Consider the following 16,208-nt stretch of genomic DNA (forward strand, 5'->3'; position numbering starts at 1 on the left):
GAGAGAGACAGAGAGAGAGAGCAAGAGAGAGAGGGAGAGAGAGAGAGAGAGAGCGACAGACAGACAGAGAGAGAGAGAGAGCGAGAGAGAGAGAGAGAGAGAGAGAGAGAGAGAGAGAGAGAGAGAGAGAGAACCAGAGAGAGAGAGAGAGAGAGAGAGAGAGAGAGGAGAGAGCGACAGACAGACAGAGAGAGAGAGAGAGCGAGAGAGAGAGAGAGAGAGAGAGAGAAACAGAGAGAGAGGCGAGAGAGAGAGAGAGAGAGAGGAGAAGAGAGAGAGAGAGAGAGAGAGAGAGAAACAGAGAGAGAGAGACAGAGAGAGAGAGAGACAGAGAGAGACAGAGAGAGAGAGAGAGAGAGAGAGAGAGAGAGAGTCGGAAGAAGAACCACAAAGGCTCCTTCTTTTCTTCTTTTTGTCTTATTGAACAGGCTGCTCGATGTTTTTTATATCGTGTAGCGGATACATTCACAAACCTGATCTACAGAGTAGAAAGCTGCAGAAACACAAAGCAGAGGTCGTCTAAAGAAAATGAACAGCATGGGTGTTCGGGCCGCGCTTTCAGTCCTTCTGCTCTTCATAGCTACCGTCAAGGCTGATGGAGGTAAATATCAGTTGTTCGTTTTAAAGTATTTTATTTGACTTAATATTTGAAAGTCATAGTCAAAATATACGACATTTAAGAGCAAATTCCCCCAATTTCATGTGTTTCACTTCTGTGCCTTAATTGCTGTTGAATACGTTTCTTTATGTTTCTGCTTCCTGTATCGTGAACTTCTTTCATTCTGATGTTTTAATTTCACTTTGTATGCTACTTAGTTGCTTGAATTTATTCTGATCACTAGTTTTTTATTCGTTTTCTTTACTGTGGGCTCTTATTTGAAACATTTAAATCTCTGTGTATGTAAGACATGAGCATGATTTAATGCACAGTAACACAGACAAAAGGCATCCTACTGTACACAAGATGAGTTCAGTCAAACCCGCCTCGGCTCTCTGATCATCCTCCTTTCTCTCCCTGGAAAGTAATGAGAAGGAAGGGTCCTGATGAAATGACAAACTAAAGCAAGTACACTGAAGTTAACTTAATATCTGTTCCTGTGTTTTACAAAGGAACGACATTCTGGAGAACAGAATTCACAATGAAATGTCCACAAAATGGGACTTGGTTCAAGAAACAAATAGATACAAACCATGCATCTGAGACGTATACACTCCAGTATGATCACACAACCAAAGGCTCATACCACTGTGAATACCTGAACCAAGACACTTCTGCTAAAACCAAATATTATTTCTACGTGAAAGGAAACGGTGAGTAAATAAAACCACGATTTCTCATGATGTGCCGTGTTGTGTTGGTTTTTCCTTAATGCTGTTCTTTGTCCTCTAGTGTGTGCAAACTGTTTTGAGCTGAACGCAGCTTTGTTTGGCGTGGCCATCGTTGCGAATATAGTGAGCACAGTGGTTGTGATGATGATCATCTGCAGTTGCACCAAGAAGAAAAGCTCAGCTGGACCTGCTCACACCCCCAAAGGTAGGAATGCACTCAAGCGTTTCACAAAGAACACAGCGTCACACTGCTTCACATAATCTGCCTCGGTTGAGTGAAAGGATGACCTAATGTCACCCTCGGACTGAAGCCCATCTTTTAGCGTTGATTCAGTACATGCTGATGTTTCATGTCGGACCTATCTGCACTTGAGAAATAGGATTGTAAGTCAATTCATGCAGCTGATGCAAATCCTGTTTCAGTTATTTTTAAGCATGTGAAGTGTAGACTCACTTTACTTCACTCGTAAAGTCATGTTGTCTGTATGCACGATCGACGTGAAAGTATGCATTGAGTCTGACCGCACAAGTGATTGGAAATATCATGCATATTTCTGTCATCATCTCATAGCACATGCTCGTCCAGGAGGCCGTGCTCCACCTGTCCCATCTCCTGACTATGACGTAGGTATTATGTGTGCACTCCATTTTCCGATGCATTTTACTTTTGCATTCAACAGACTGTTTGAAATAAGCATCGTCCTAATCTTCAATGTTTCCAGCAATGATTATAAATAATCAAACGTAATAGCTAGAATAGTTACAGGAGTTACAGGAGTTAGATGAGAAGATGCTTATGGATGGTTAGCGTAGCTTAGCATAAATAGTAGGAGCAGGGAAACAGAGAGCTCTGCCTACGAGCACCTGCAAAGCTAACATGTTATATATCAGTTGTTTAATCTGTAAACATTAAGCATTGTGCTTTTTAAGACTCCAGGAAGTCACAATGCCGGGAAAGAAATAGTCCAGAACATCTATTCCCCCAGATGTAGAGTAAACAAAGTACATTTTCTAAATCAATATACTGAACATAATTGAAAATCTTCTTTCTATTAGTTTACTAATTCCCCTGGAAGCCAAGTGTGATGTTGGGTTGTATCGTGCATCCTAATATTACCATTTTAAAACCTAAACGCTGGTTATGTCTTCTTTTGGCAGCATCTAAACCCTCACACTCGCTCCCAGGACGCTTACGATTTCCTGAACAGGACGGGATAGAAACAGGTCACCTGACTGCGCCAGGTCACTGGTCTACAGGCTGCACGGACGAAGGAAGACATTCGCAAAAGACCAACATGGACGTCAATCATGTTCCTCGTAGAATGCAAACACTGGCTTTTGCTCTCTTGGATTTATTGGGTCGCTTAACCCAAATATATGGCAAAAAAACAACAACTAATATTCTCAGTTACTCCTGTATCATAAAGCCAGGCAGTGTAGTTTAGGTTTCATTTGTCCAGGTATTCTGCCGCCAACATGCATCCTTTAGAGGTAAACGGCATTTAGTTTGTGGTGCTCACAGTATTTAAAAATAACAATGAAAAACTAATTAGGGACTTCTTTCTTCTGAAAGAACCCTAACCCTAACCCTAACCCAAATATATGGCAAAAAAACAACAACTAATATTCTCAGTTACTCCTGTATCATAAAGCCAGGTAGTGTAGTTTAGGTTTCATTTGTCCAGGTATTCTGCCGCCAACATGATCCTTTAGAGGTAAACGGCATTTAGTTTGTGGTGCTTACAGTATTTAAAAATAACAATGAAAAACTAATTAGGGACTTCTGTCTTCTGAAAGAACCCTAACCCTAACCCTAACCCAAATATATGGCAAAAAAACAACAACTAATATTCTCAGTTACTCCCGTATCATAAAGCCAGGCAGTGTAGTTTAGGTTTCATTTGTCCAAGAATTCTGCCGCCAACGCCATCCTTTAGAGGTAAACGGCATTTAATTTGTGGTGCTCACAGTATTTAAAAATAACAATGAAAAACTAATTAGGGACTTCTTTCTTCTGAAACAAATAGTCCCCTTAAAACTGTGTATGTTATTCCCAACCTGAGGGTACTTCTGCAGTCACCAGAGGGTCAGTGGATGGATCGTGTAGCACAGATTATTAAATTTAAAAAACATTTGAATTATGAATAGATAATATATTTACATATTTGTGTTCGTGAGGAAAGTAAACGCACACATTGGATTATTAATTTGCGTGATGCTAATCAGTTTTAATACTTAATAAAAGTGTTGGTTGTGTCTAGTTAGCAGAAGGCCGTCCGAAAAGTAAAAGTAATAATAATAAATGACGACAATGAATGAATGCAAACTTGATGAAATATTACTCGAACAATAAAGACATCGCATCGGCCCCATCGAGGGGAAGCGGTAAAATGAAGGGTGCTTGAGACCTGGCAGGGCTGTGCGGGACAAGGGAAACACAAAAGTAAAAAATCTAAACATTTTAAATGTTATCTTTTAATACTGTGAGAACCACAAACTTATTTCTATTCATGTGTGTTGTATTCATGTGGAGGCACAAATAAAACCCGAGCTATCTGCACGGCTAGATAGCATTAGAGGTAAGTGAGAAAACGTGTTTTGTTTTTTACATTTTCTTTCTTTTTAAATAGAGATAATTATTGTACATATAATGATCTGTTTTCTTTCACACGTATTCTGGTTTTAATTAAATGATGTGTTTAAGCATTGAGGTAGTTGATGGTGTTGCAGTTCAGAGGCGTTCCCTCGTGTTTGTCAAAGGGAAAGAAACCAGTACAACATCTCTGTAATAAACATATCATTGAATTTACCAAACAAATGTCACATTATCAGCTTTGTAAAGGTAGAATTTATTAGCACAGCTGCTGTACTGGATTGCATTAGATTGTACAGGTGTACCTAATAAAGTGGCCACTGAGTGTATATATCTTTTTTTGATAGTGTAGGCCTGCTGACCCTTTAATATAAAATATTGTCGGAGAGTATAAATCACAATAATGTCATAAATAAAAATCATATTGTCATTTCAAAAAGAGAGAGATGCATGTTGTGTGTACATACTGTATGTTTGTGTCATTATAAGTTGTGACTTGTAGGTAAAGTTTGTCACACATGTAAAATGCTTCTTGTTCATCACATCAGCTTGTTTCCTGTTTCTTTTCTTTTCTTCGTGTTCATTCTAATCTGCTGCAGCGCTGTAATGGACACACAGGTGTCACTAATAAATAAACCACAGTCACCACAGTTTCACAGTTCTTTTTTGACTCAGGGTTGAAAACAATGATGAGATGCTTCTACAGATATATATATATATATATATGTATGTACACGCTATTCGCAAAGCCGCAACTCATATCCGTAGCACACCCACAAGCACACGATCACCAACAATGTGTCTTCACGGTTAGAGTCTCTCTTGTGTGAGTGACATGGCGCGCTGTCTTTGGAAACATCTGACATAATTCTGAAACTTGTGCATTCGATGCATAACATGTATTTTATGCGCACAATGGAAATGTTGTGGCATGTTTTGGCCTTCTGTTTGTACAACTGTGCTTTTTCCCAGCAGTGACTAAGCACAGCTGGAACTGAAAGTGAGAAAGATTCTTATTAATGCAGACTGCTAATGATCGATAAGTTATACTGCGTGCAGCTCCGAGGTGAAGTGTTTAGTGGAAATACTCCCACACTTACTGCTCAGTTATCTTGGCGTAACATCAGCTGTATGTTTATACGAGAAAGACACAAAGAGGTAGGAGGGGGACCGGGGTGGGGGTGCTCCTTTATCTGACTCTCTTAAGTGAAGTCAAACCATATCCCCACATCTGCTCGACAGCCATGCGCGAACGTAGACATCTGTGCACGCGAGTGCGTGAAAGTGTGTGCACGTGCACTGTGTCAGAAGTTGGTTGCGAGTGTGGGGGGGTTGTGTTTCTTCATTGCTTGATCTCTCTTCTCTTCCTCAGGTGAAAAAAAAGAAATAAAAATGCTTGTTGTTGCAGCTTTGTCACAGCAGCGTGAAGAATAGGGCAGAAGACTCCGAGCAGCGATGAAAGAATTTAAGATATAAGAATATCTGACAGGGGGGGGAGCTTCCCTTTGATCTCTCCTCCTCCTCCTCTTCCTCTTCTTCATTATGACCTTTCTGTCTCTTTACTCTTGTTGTGTAATCCTTTCCATCTCTCAGTGTCCCTCTGTTTTCACCTATTCATGTATTTGGTGCAACAGACTGAAATAGACCTCTGAAAGACTCTCACCTTTACAGAACGCTAATGAAAGCATCGATAGCAAGGGGGGGGGGGGGGGGGGAAGTATTCAGATATTTATGTACCAAATCAACAATCTAAAAATACTAAGAATACAATTAAAAGAACTTTAATTAATTAAAAGTGCAGATCATCGTCACTTAAAGTTATCATCCTCAAGATTTGTGATTTGGCGACACCTGTGGTTACTGCGGGTAAGACTGTGTGATTTCATTCGACACGTAAGGTAAAGAAAATGGCCGACTCCACGATAGAGACATTTACAGAATGTAAATACATGGAAGGGAATTATAAATGGTATCAAAAATGGTTTTGGACTTCTTAGAAATCTTGAGGATTGTCACTTTAAAGTATGAAATATATAAGAATGTGTTTTTTGTGCATGTTACTGTTGTAGCTGGTCAAAGCAGAGTAACTCTACTGTAATATACAATATACACCTCTCCAAGTAGACACAACTTCTTTAAGGGGTCACAAAACTTAACCTGGTGGGAGCTATTGCTTTAAACTTAAACAGTGTGTTGTGTAAGCTTATAATAAACTAGTAATCATAAAAGCACAATATTTACATGTATTGCCTGAGTACAATAGTCTACTTGTTTAAATGTACTTAATTACTTTCCGACACGTTTTTATTCCGCAATTATTTTATTTTGCAATGTAGATGCTTCATTTCCATGATATGTTGTACGAGCCGTACTTACAGTATGGGGAGAGAAAAACACATGGACAAAAATATCACATATGTGTGTCAATTAAAACGACTGATAAACACTTAACTATGACGTCCAGTTCAGAAGTCACTCATTACGTGAGGTCTAATAAGAGCAGCATCTTACAGGCATGGTGTCAATAAATGATAAGATAAAAGCTAAAACAGTATCATAAAGAGCAAATGACATGACGGGATGAGCGACAGCCAATCACAGATAAAAGACTTTTCCATTCTGCAGAGGACACGTGGAGAGAACGCCTTCAATTGGGGGGCTGGGGTCTTCTGTTGTTCGGCATGTCATATATGTCTTTTTGTCGATTTTTCAGGGGCTGAGGGAGAAACAGAGGGGTAAAGGAAGCGAAGTGTCATTTATCATTTCATTCTAAAAATGTGATAATCACATATGTCCATTAAAATCCTCCCACGTTTCATCTCACCTGGTAGTGGTCATCGGGAGCACTGCTTCTGCCACTATTTGGGACCAGATGTTGTCTGTCAGAGCCTGAGGATAAAAGTATTGATAATATTAATATAACAAATAAACAAGGGACAAACAGATTCTAATCTGATTATATCTATTTTAATTAATAAGCTTTGTGATTAGGAATATTTTGTATTTGTGTTATTTAAAGCTGGAACCGCCATTTCTTTTCATATTTAAGTACATTTTACTGCTATGCCTGTTGGAATTTATATTTAAGTTATTAAATGGTGAATGCCATGATTTCTTTCTTGGGTGTTTTTTTTTTTAGTTAAACTATAAATCTTATGCCCAGAGTTAATGAAGTAGTTGAAGAGATTGTCTCTGAATTGATCTATTAAGTATTTAACACGGACACCTGACTCTCTCTCTCTCTATAGTAGATAGAGAGGGAGAGATAGAGAGAGAGAGAGAGAGAAAGAGAGAGAGAGAGAGAGAGGGATAGAGAGAGAAGAGAGAGAGAGAAAGATGAGAGAGAGAGAGAGAGAGAGAGAGAGAGAAAGAAGAGAGAGAGAGAGAGAGAGAGAGAGAGAGAAAGAGCGAGAGAGAGAGATAGAGAGAGAGGAGAGAGCGAGAGAGAGAGAGATGGATATAGTGAAGGATATATGTACATATAGATAGAGATATATAAATATATAGAAAAGAATTATATAGTAATATATATAGATATATAATATATATATATATATATATATATATAAATAGATATATAATATATATATATATAAATATATATATATATATATATATCTATATATATATATATATATATAGATATAGATATAGATATATAAATATATCTATATATATATATATATATATATATATATATATATATATATAGAGAGAGAGAGAGAGAGAGAGACAGAGAGAGAGAGAGAGAGAGAGAGAGAGAGAGAGAGAGAGAGAGAGAGAGAGATACACAGACAGACAGACAGACAGACAGACAGACAGACAGACAGACAGACAGACAGAACAGGTTTTACTTTTCTTGACGGAGGTGATTGGACCGGCCCGAGTCTGAGACACAAGGAGATAGACAGCCACTCCTATCACAATCGTAGCCACCACGTCTCCTACAGCCATTCCCACTATTGAAGCCATGTCTATCTCTATGCAGTCGTCACATGCTGGACACACACACACACGCACACACACACGCACACACACACACATACACACGCAAGCACACACACAGAAGTATGATTACTGTCAAAAAAACCTGTAGTTACTACGGTATAAATGCAAGTAATACAAATAGAAAAGTACACAAACAACTCATAGTAACGTACAAAATGAGTGCAAGACACAAGTAATGCTGCAGAACTTACTCCGATATTTCACAAAGATCTTTGGTCCAAGCTGAATGCTTCCATCAGCACTGGACACAGCACATGTATACTCTCCTGTGTTCTCATCGTCGTATTTCAAAGTCTCAATTCTATCACCATTTTTGTTTTGAATTTGATTGACATCCCCGCAGGACAGCTTAATTCCCGCAGCGACATTGGCAACTTTTATCTCAGGTTCTGTGTAGGAAAACGACAGATTTTAACATCATTTCACACGTTATGATGGAACCTTATTGAAGTGTTAAAGCAGCGTTCTTACCTTCAGCACAACCGACAGGTGCTGTGGGAGACATTTGGAAAGAAACATGTAAACATTTACTTTAATGAAACTGGGAAATAATTGCTACTAAATAATAAAAGGGTACTTCTCTTCTTAAGTGATGTAACTTTATGTTTATGTTTAAATCAGGAAAGAGGCTTACCTGTAAGTGTCAGCAGCAGCAAACTGGCAGGCAAAACCAACAACGTTTTCATCGTGTGTTTACTCTGAGTTCTGCTGATGATAGAGATGATTCAGATGACTGTTAGTAAGAGGAAGCACGCAACATAACACAGGAACTGCGCCATTTTCTGCTCTCTGTCAACCATTTTATTCAATTTATTGTAGCAGATAACGGATGATGAAAGACAACTTTTAGGTGCGTTTGCGACAAAATCAATACAATACAAACTTTAACTTTGGATTTAGTGGATTTTACCTAAATAAATTGTATTATTTGGTCTCCATCAAAGCATGCTCAACACAGTCTGGTGTTTTTCAAAATTCAATTTTATAAAGCAAATGCAGGATTTTAAAGAAAGTACTGACCTTGAAATAAAGAGCTGCTGTGTCCCTGCTGCCAAAGCATCCAGTCTCCGTCTGTTGAAGTGTCTCTCTGTGTGTGTGTGTGTGTGTGTGTGTGTGTGTGTGTGTGTGTGTGTGTGTGTGTGTGTGTGTGTGTGTGTGTATCCGTGCGTGCGTGCCTGCATGCGTGGGAAGTGCGTCGGAAGTGAGTTTGATTGGTTTATTTTCCGTCTCAGGCTTTGTTGATTTCTACATCTGGAGGACTCTCTCTCTGTGTCTCTGTGGCTTCCAGCAAATGACTCTGGTGGAATATACCAAAGTACAATAACACCAGTACATTATTTGACAGCTGTAGTTTACAAATTGAGATTTTACATACATAACAATATGATGGTTTTATCATATGATGCACTGATATAGATGAAACTACTCAAACACTATAGAAGATAAGACTGAAGCTCCAAATTGACAAACTGCAACGATCAAGTTCTACTCGAACATTATTCCACCAGCATAAATAACACAATAATATAATATAATCAATGTAGGAGAAGAGAGTTTACTTTGCTAATAATACTTATACTCGTACAAATTAGTGCAGGACTTTTATTTGTAATGGAATATGTTTTTACAACTACTCTGAATCCTTCCTCCACTGCTGGATTGAAATGAACCTGGTATGTTATATTTAGTACATTGTCACCAGACTTTATATTATTGTTACGCATGTTCGTGGAGTTCAAATATTAGCTGAAATGTCTAACTTCCTTTTGAAGGTGTAGCTCCATGTGGTAAAACAAAGACAACAACGAGTGTTCAGGTTAATATTTGAATTCCCTGCGTGTTGTGAATGTTTGTGCCGCAGCGTGTGACAGACTGCATTCCCTGATGAGCACAGAAGAAGCAGCAGAGAGATGTTCCCACAACACGACTCTGCTTCCTGTCTACAGAGAAAGCCACAACATTCGTGACCTAGAGCAAACACCTGGCGCACACACACACTAAGTCAAACACGAAGACGTGCATTATTTATCCCTTGCATCTGCTATTGTAAAAAAAAAGAGAAAGCCAAATGCTTCCACCATCACGCAACACACACTCATCACTAGAACCATGTCAAAAACACTCAACACCCTCATGACTAACAGAAAGTCCTCCATGTTTCCATCTTATAAAGCACCTTAGAGCGCCCCCTGGTGAGCGTCAACAAAACCACAACACAGCGTATACTTCATACAATTTCAATATTATCTTTATTAGACGTCCTCTTTTATACACATATACATACAAATATACAGCACATGACATGTCACATGTCCATATACAAATACATTCTCTATAAATATGTGCCATCTTATTTGGATATTATTGGTCAAATTGTAAAATCTCACTTACAATACATGATCTCGGACATTCTGGTGTTAGCATAGAACAATTAATGCATTCCAATATTGCAACAGAGGGCAGGAGGACATCATGAGCATGTGGTTACAGGAGGAGATCATGTCCAAACATACAGAATATGCACAGTTATATGTAGAGTTCATACTTGTTGAACATTGAGACAACACATCAGGGGTGATATGGACCAGAGCCCTTGATTCAGAGAGACGACGACAACATCGAGACTTTTGCTTCGTGAACAAGAAATTCCAGTTGATGGATGAACTTGAGAGACAGTGTTGGTACTGTATGGAATAAACAAAGATAGTTTCTGGTTTCTGGTCATACGGGTCCAGCTTGAAGGTGACTGATGATTGGTTGAAGAACTGACTGGCAGTTGCTCTGTGCTTCCTCTTGGACAGCTGCACCGTTGGAAGTAGTTATGCATGCATGTAGTGTATGTGTGTGTGTGTGTGTGTGTGTGTGTGTGTGTGTGTGTGTGTGTGTGTGTGTGTGTGTGTGTGTGTGTGTGTGTGTGTGTGTGTGTGTGTGTGTGTGTGTGTGTGAAGTCAGAGCCAGATCTCCTCACTGCTTGTGCTGCTCACTTTATAGATGTAGCCCACCATCGGATATCTGGCAAAACCTGGAAATCATCAGGGGGGGGGGGGGGGGGGCATACAGGGGGAGCACAAAGAAATAAAGCACTCACCGCAGTTCCTCCACATTGAATCTCAAGTGTCATGAAAAATGCAGCAGTATCGAAGTGTATTTCTCTGACCTCTGGCGGCGTAGGCTAAAGACAGATCTTCCTCCTCCTCTTCCTCTTTCTTCTTCCCTCCCACACTGATCTGCTGGGCGGCCTCTCGGGCTTCCAGAAGTGATGCGAGAAGGATGGAGGACACATCATAATGCAAAAGAGATGCATGGAGTTTTGAGGGATTGTTTTTGGGGAAATACAAACGTTTCGCTGCAGATGAGAAGATTGATGCCCCTCCATGTTTGGAGAGTGGTCATCAATCTTCTCATCTTACTTTGCCAAGAAAGCAGTCGTTTCCAAACATGTCGCACTATTTAGCAGGGACAGCAGTTCATAAGGCCTTAATCCAGCCCGTAGTGAAACCACGTGTATCCATGCGTAGTTACAAGTCAACATCAGATGCTTGCTTGGCAGGCAAGTAAACTTCTGGGCTCTCTACATTTCTGTCGTATATCAGAATTGTTACTCTCCATATATGTGTTGCTTGACTGTCAAATATTTTATTTTGCATGTTCATCTGACATGATATGAACTGACTAAAAGACTCCATGATTAACGTCAACAGTTTCCCCTACAAGTGGGAACACATTTGCTCATAACAACAATTTGAGCCGCAATTCGCATTTCACACCAAAACGGAAGTTTGTCGCTCACTTCAGATTTCAGCATGCACGGCCCCCCCCCCCCCAATGTAAGACGCTCAATGTTGCCAACCTTTAGCACTAAGCATTGATTGTGAAAACAACTGGAATATTTGTATTGATTGGTGTTAATTGACTGATTTATGTTTTAATTTGACTAATAAATTAATTAAATTCAGCAAAACATAACATATCATCTCATGGGTTCACAAGTTCCCTAATTGTATTTATGGCTTGAAAACTTACAGTAGGAGTATTTCTATGTTTCTAAATAGTCAATGTCACACAGTCCATATCGATATGTTTTATATACTACATTTGCAGATACATAAATGTCTCTAAGTATATGTTATACTCATGTCTGCCCTGAGGGTGTTTTGTCTTCTTAAACTTCTTAAATTTGTACCTTTTCTCAAAGTGTTGAGGTCGTTGAGCTGCATGTTGGAAGGAAGAGACATGTTCTCTCTGGGGATGTACGTCTTATCAGCTTTCTCTGGTTTGAGATTAGCAGAGTCACTGTGCAGGAAATATGGAGGAGAGATATACAACTTGGATTAGACGTGTTATTGGTCTACACTGTCTACAGGATGGACATCAAATATTCATTAGAGCACAAAAATGCTTTCATCAGTGTTTTCCTTCCAATCCACCAATGATGCTGACACAAATTATTAGATGCGGGAATAGGTGTGTGATTTATGCTAAGCTAAGCTAACTGGCCACTGGCTGTAGCTTCAAATTTAGTAGGCAAGGCACTTTCCCCTAAATTTGACCAATTACCAGGATCACACCTCAATTCCGGTATCCAACGACAGACTTTATTTACCTTTTCTTGGTCATCAGAATCTCCACTGGCTCATCTGTAACACAATACAAAGAGTTCTATTATCCTGCTGAATAAGTACAATGCACAATGCTACAGTCACACATTTCCCAGCTGACTTGCTCACTACATGCTCAAACACACTCTAGTCTCACCAAAGGACTTGCTCTTGTTTTTTTGCATGAGGCAAAGAACAATCAGACTGAGGATGAGGAGGGCCATGAAGGCCATAGCGCCACCAGTCACTATTCCCAGCATGGGCACCTCCACACGAGACTGCAGGAACTCTGGAGAGAGAAGGAGAGAGAGAGTTAAAGGAATAGTTTCATATTTTGGGAACGATGCTTATTTGCTTACTTACAGAACGTTTAATGAGAATATTGATACCATGTGTGTGGCTACAGCTAGGAGATGGTTAGCTTAGCATAAGAGAGACCTTGGTTTCCCTTTTACCATCACTGACCTGCCAGTGTGAGGTTGCTCTGCGCCGTTCCCACACTGTTGCTGACGTTCAGCGAGATATTCCCTGCTAGGCTACCGAGCGAGACCTTCAGGGTGTGATTGGTCAGCCAGGGGTAGCTTTGCGAGTCCAGGATGAAGAAGTCGGAGGTGTTGGCCACAAGCTGGCCGGACTGGTCCACGAAGGTGATGGTGGCAGGCGGGTTGGACCGTACCAAGGCGAACAGGACCAGGGAGAGGCCAGGGTCTAAGGTTTCACTGTAGTGGCCGTTCAGCCTGAGGATCTCTGGCTGAACTGGGAGACGGAGCAGAGGAACAACTTTATTCAGTGCATCAACAGAAACTACCAGGGTCCACTTACAATCCTGTAATATTTCACACAGACTCACACTGGACATTGAGTGTGACCGTGGCATTGTAGCTCTCTCCTGTCCTGGGGTTTGATGCGACACACACCAGCTCCCTGTCCCACTTCCTGGCTCGCAGAGAGAAGGTGCTGTTGTGATGGGTCCCAGGTCTCATGACCTTAGAATGTTCATGCAACGTCATCACCAGGCGCCTATGGTTGGGCAGTGGCTCTCTCTGCTGCTCCCCGTTCAGGTACCATGTTAGCAAAGGAGGGGCCCGGGGATCCCAGCCGTCCGATTGGCAGTTGAACCAGTGTGTTATGTTCTCCTGCAGTGTCACAGCCGCTTGGTGCCGCCCGTCAATTTTGGAGGCGGGTTCAATTGCACCTGCGAGTAAAGGATTAGACTGGGTGTGGATATAGTAGGACTTTGTGGGCAAAACATAACACATTAAAACATTTACATTTTTATCTAGCCTGAAAAAAATATTTTTTGAAATGTATGACATTATATGAAAGTGTCGCTCAGCCAAATAGTACAAGTTAAAGGAATAGGTTGAAATTTTGGGAAATATTGATATCACTCTCATATCTGTCGGTTAAATATGAAGCTACAGCCAGAGGCCAGTTAGCTTAGCTTAGCCCAGAGACTGGGAGAAGGAGCAAACAGCTGACATGACTGTCAAAATGAACTAAATCTTCAAACCAGCACCTTTAAAGTTCACTAGTTTACACATTATTTCTAATTTTCCTTAATCTATACATAACCAAAGGATAAACCAACACTTACAGGAGGGGTTACATGCTGGGCTATTTATCGGCAACTAGGGGAGAATCCAGGAGCCAAGCTGACTGTTTCTATCTTTATGACCAAACACCATCGCCATTAAAATAGGTGCGGTGCAATAACCTTGAGGTCATTTTTGGTTGAATTCCAATCAAGCAAAAGGAGCACATCATGTAGGTAACAGTTGCAGTGTCCCTTACCTGTCCAGGATAAGGCCAGTGTGTGAAGGAACACGACAGCAGAACCCGATGCCCACCTTCTCACACACTTCATACTGGCCCAATGGAGCAGTGCACACGCTTACACATCTACCTGCTTGGAGGAGAAATTACATATAGACAATTGCTTGTTCATAATGGGGTTCTGTCAATCATCCTGAGGAATATCTTAAAACATAAAAACTATCCACATGGCTCAGTTCCCCAACTGGGGGGTACATGAGGACAAAAGGTTTTGGTTTGTGATTCTGGTGAATTCACCCTTTAAAAAGGACAAATGTATTCTTGTTAAGTGAGATTAAGGTGCAGATCTAAAGAAGCAGACAGAGCTACAGAAATTAAACTTTCAATGCAATGCAAGAGAAAAACACAGCACACAAGACACAAACAGACAGTCACATGCCTCTCACTCATAATCCACTGCCTGGTTGGCTTTGTTTTGCAGACTTGCCCCATCATCACTACAAGACAAAACATTCACAGGCCTGCTTGGATCGACGGGGATTGTGCACACGCTCATACAGTGAGTGTGGGGAATGAGTAATGTCTAGTGTTTGCTTGCTTGCAATCTGGGTCATGTGATATGTGTGAGCACTTCGGAAGAAAGCAGGAACTCAGCCATTAAGAAAACACGAATAATCCCACTAATATGGAGACGACCAAGAACATTCTTTTTTGGCACGCATGATAGAATTACAGATCTTTACCCTCAGGTTGAGGGGTGCTGGGATTACACTGACAATCAAAGCAAGGGGCTAAACATTACACAATAGGTCTCCACATACTGCACGTTGCAAGGCTGCATGCATGCATTTTAATGTATGTATAAAGATGTGTGCACTTAAATACAGAAAGAATGCCCTCTACAACACACACACACACGCACACACACACACACACACACACACACACACACACACACACTATTACCTCAGCCCTTTGTGCAGACGCTGTTGTGATTCAGCCTGCTGGAGCTCCATGGCAGCGGAGGTGGAGAGGAGGGAGAGTGAAGGATGGTGATAACAGCGGAGAGATGAGAGGCAGTCCTCCCTGACTCAGTTGCTTTCCCATCTGCGTAGACTCATACACTTTTACACATACACACACACACACACGGCTCTCTGCAGGGTACAGCAGTTCTAGTAGCAGCGTTCACTAGCTGGTAGGGGCTGGCTGACGCAGGCAGTCAGGAGGAGAGTGGGAAGGGAGGAGGGGATAAGAGAGGGAGAGAGAGAGAAAAGGAGCGGGCAGCTGAGGAGATGGAGAGGAGGAGGGAGAGAAGAAGAGTGTGAAGGCAGGGAAAGGAGTCGAGAAAGAGGAGAGTGGGCACAGAGTTGAAAAAGAGCCGATGTGGGAGAGGAGAGGATGCACAGGCTAGAAGACTAGAGAAGGAGCTCTGTCTAAAACATCAACCTTCAACAATGGACTACATGGAATTGTGGTGGATAAAGGAGAGTAAACTGTCAGTTTAGAGGGATAAACACATCTCTTCCTGTCATCCGGCATGCTCAAGTAACCCCTGATATACAAACGCAGACACTATACATGGCTCACAGTGTCTGAGCTCAACTTACTTCAGACTGAAAAGCCTCTGCAGTGCAGCTGTACAGACCTGAGCAGCAGCATGCAGAGCACTGCAGCCAAAAGGCAGACAAAAAAAACAAGCTCATAGAAAGGTACATGTCCTTTGTTAATGCCAGAATTCAAACTTAAATCACTCTTTAGGAATTACTCCCAATTTAGTTCTATCCAATTCCCTCGTAATGAAACTGCTATTCACTCGAGGAAACTCTGACCTTAAAGGAATATGTCAGGCACAAAATGATCATTTATTTATCAATCACTCACCTTGAATGCCTCGCAGTGAA

The 16,208-nt window shown here is 40.9% G+C and overlaps 3 protein-coding genes across 5 annotated transcripts; 1 reads left to right on the plus strand and 2 right to left on the minus strand.

The window, feature by feature from the left end:
- Nucleotides 1–383: 383 nt before the first annotated feature.
- LOC115017714 (T-cell surface glycoprotein CD3 epsilon chain-like) lies at nucleotides 384–4,572 on the plus strand. Its single transcript, XM_029446396.1, has 5 exons — nucleotides 384–601; nucleotides 1,111–1,311; nucleotides 1,391–1,534; nucleotides 1,901–1,953; nucleotides 2,488–4,572. The coding sequence occupies exons 1-5, from the start codon at nucleotides 529–531 to the stop codon at nucleotides 2,545–2,547; spliced, it is 531 nt and encodes a 176-aa protein (XP_029302256.1). The 5' UTR covers nucleotides 384–528; the 3' UTR covers nucleotides 2,548–4,572.
- Nucleotides 4,573–6,223: 1,651 nt separating this feature from the next.
- Nucleotides 6,224–9,063, minus strand: LOC115017922 (T-cell surface glycoprotein CD3 gamma chain). 2 transcript variants are annotated; one of them, XM_029446659.1, is made up of 7 exons: nucleotides 8,951–9,063; nucleotides 8,565–8,635; nucleotides 8,402–8,422; nucleotides 8,122–8,319; nucleotides 7,777–7,920; nucleotides 6,747–6,811; nucleotides 6,224–6,638 (listed from the first exon to the last, which is right to left on the minus strand). In XM_029446659.1, the coding sequence occupies exons 2-7, from the start codon at nucleotides 8,614–8,616 to the stop codon at nucleotides 6,570–6,572; spliced, it is 549 nt and encodes a 182-aa protein (XP_029302519.1). In that variant the 5' UTR covers nucleotides 8,617–8,635; nucleotides 8,951–9,063; the 3' UTR covers nucleotides 6,224–6,569. The 2 variants fall into 2 exon arrangements, with proteins under 2 accessions (XP_029302519.1, XP_029302518.1); XM_029446658.1 differs by having other exon boundaries at nucleotides 8,565–8,638; nucleotides 8,951–9,052.
- A 1,718-nt stretch (nucleotides 9,064–10,781) lies between these two features.
- Nucleotides 10,782–15,842, minus strand: tmem25 (transmembrane protein 25). 2 transcript variants are annotated; one of them, XM_029445598.1, is made up of 9 exons: nucleotides 15,271–15,842; nucleotides 14,323–14,434; nucleotides 13,379–13,723; nucleotides 12,994–13,284; nucleotides 12,686–12,817; nucleotides 12,534–12,567; nucleotides 12,114–12,223; nucleotides 11,088–11,177; nucleotides 10,782–10,952 (listed from the first exon to the last, which is right to left on the minus strand). In XM_029445598.1, exons 2-9 carry the CDS (start codon nucleotides 14,393–14,395, stop codon nucleotides 10,879–10,881), a joined length of 1,149 nt encoding a protein of 382 aa, XP_029301458.1. In that variant the 5' UTR covers nucleotides 14,396–14,434; nucleotides 15,271–15,842; the 3' UTR covers nucleotides 10,782–10,878. The 2 variants fall into 2 exon arrangements, with proteins under 2 accessions (XP_029301458.1, XP_029301457.1); XM_029445597.1 differs by having other exon boundaries at nucleotides 14,323–14,437; nucleotides 15,271–15,841.
- Between the last annotated feature and the right edge of the window lie 366 nt (nucleotides 15,843–16,208).

This window comes from Cottoperca gobio, chromosome 13 (assembly GCF_900634415.1).
Source record: "Cottoperca gobio chromosome 13, fCotGob3.1, whole genome shotgun sequence".
NCBI classification, from domain to species: Eukaryota; Metazoa; Chordata; class Actinopteri; order Perciformes; family Bovichtidae; genus Cottoperca; species Cottoperca gobio.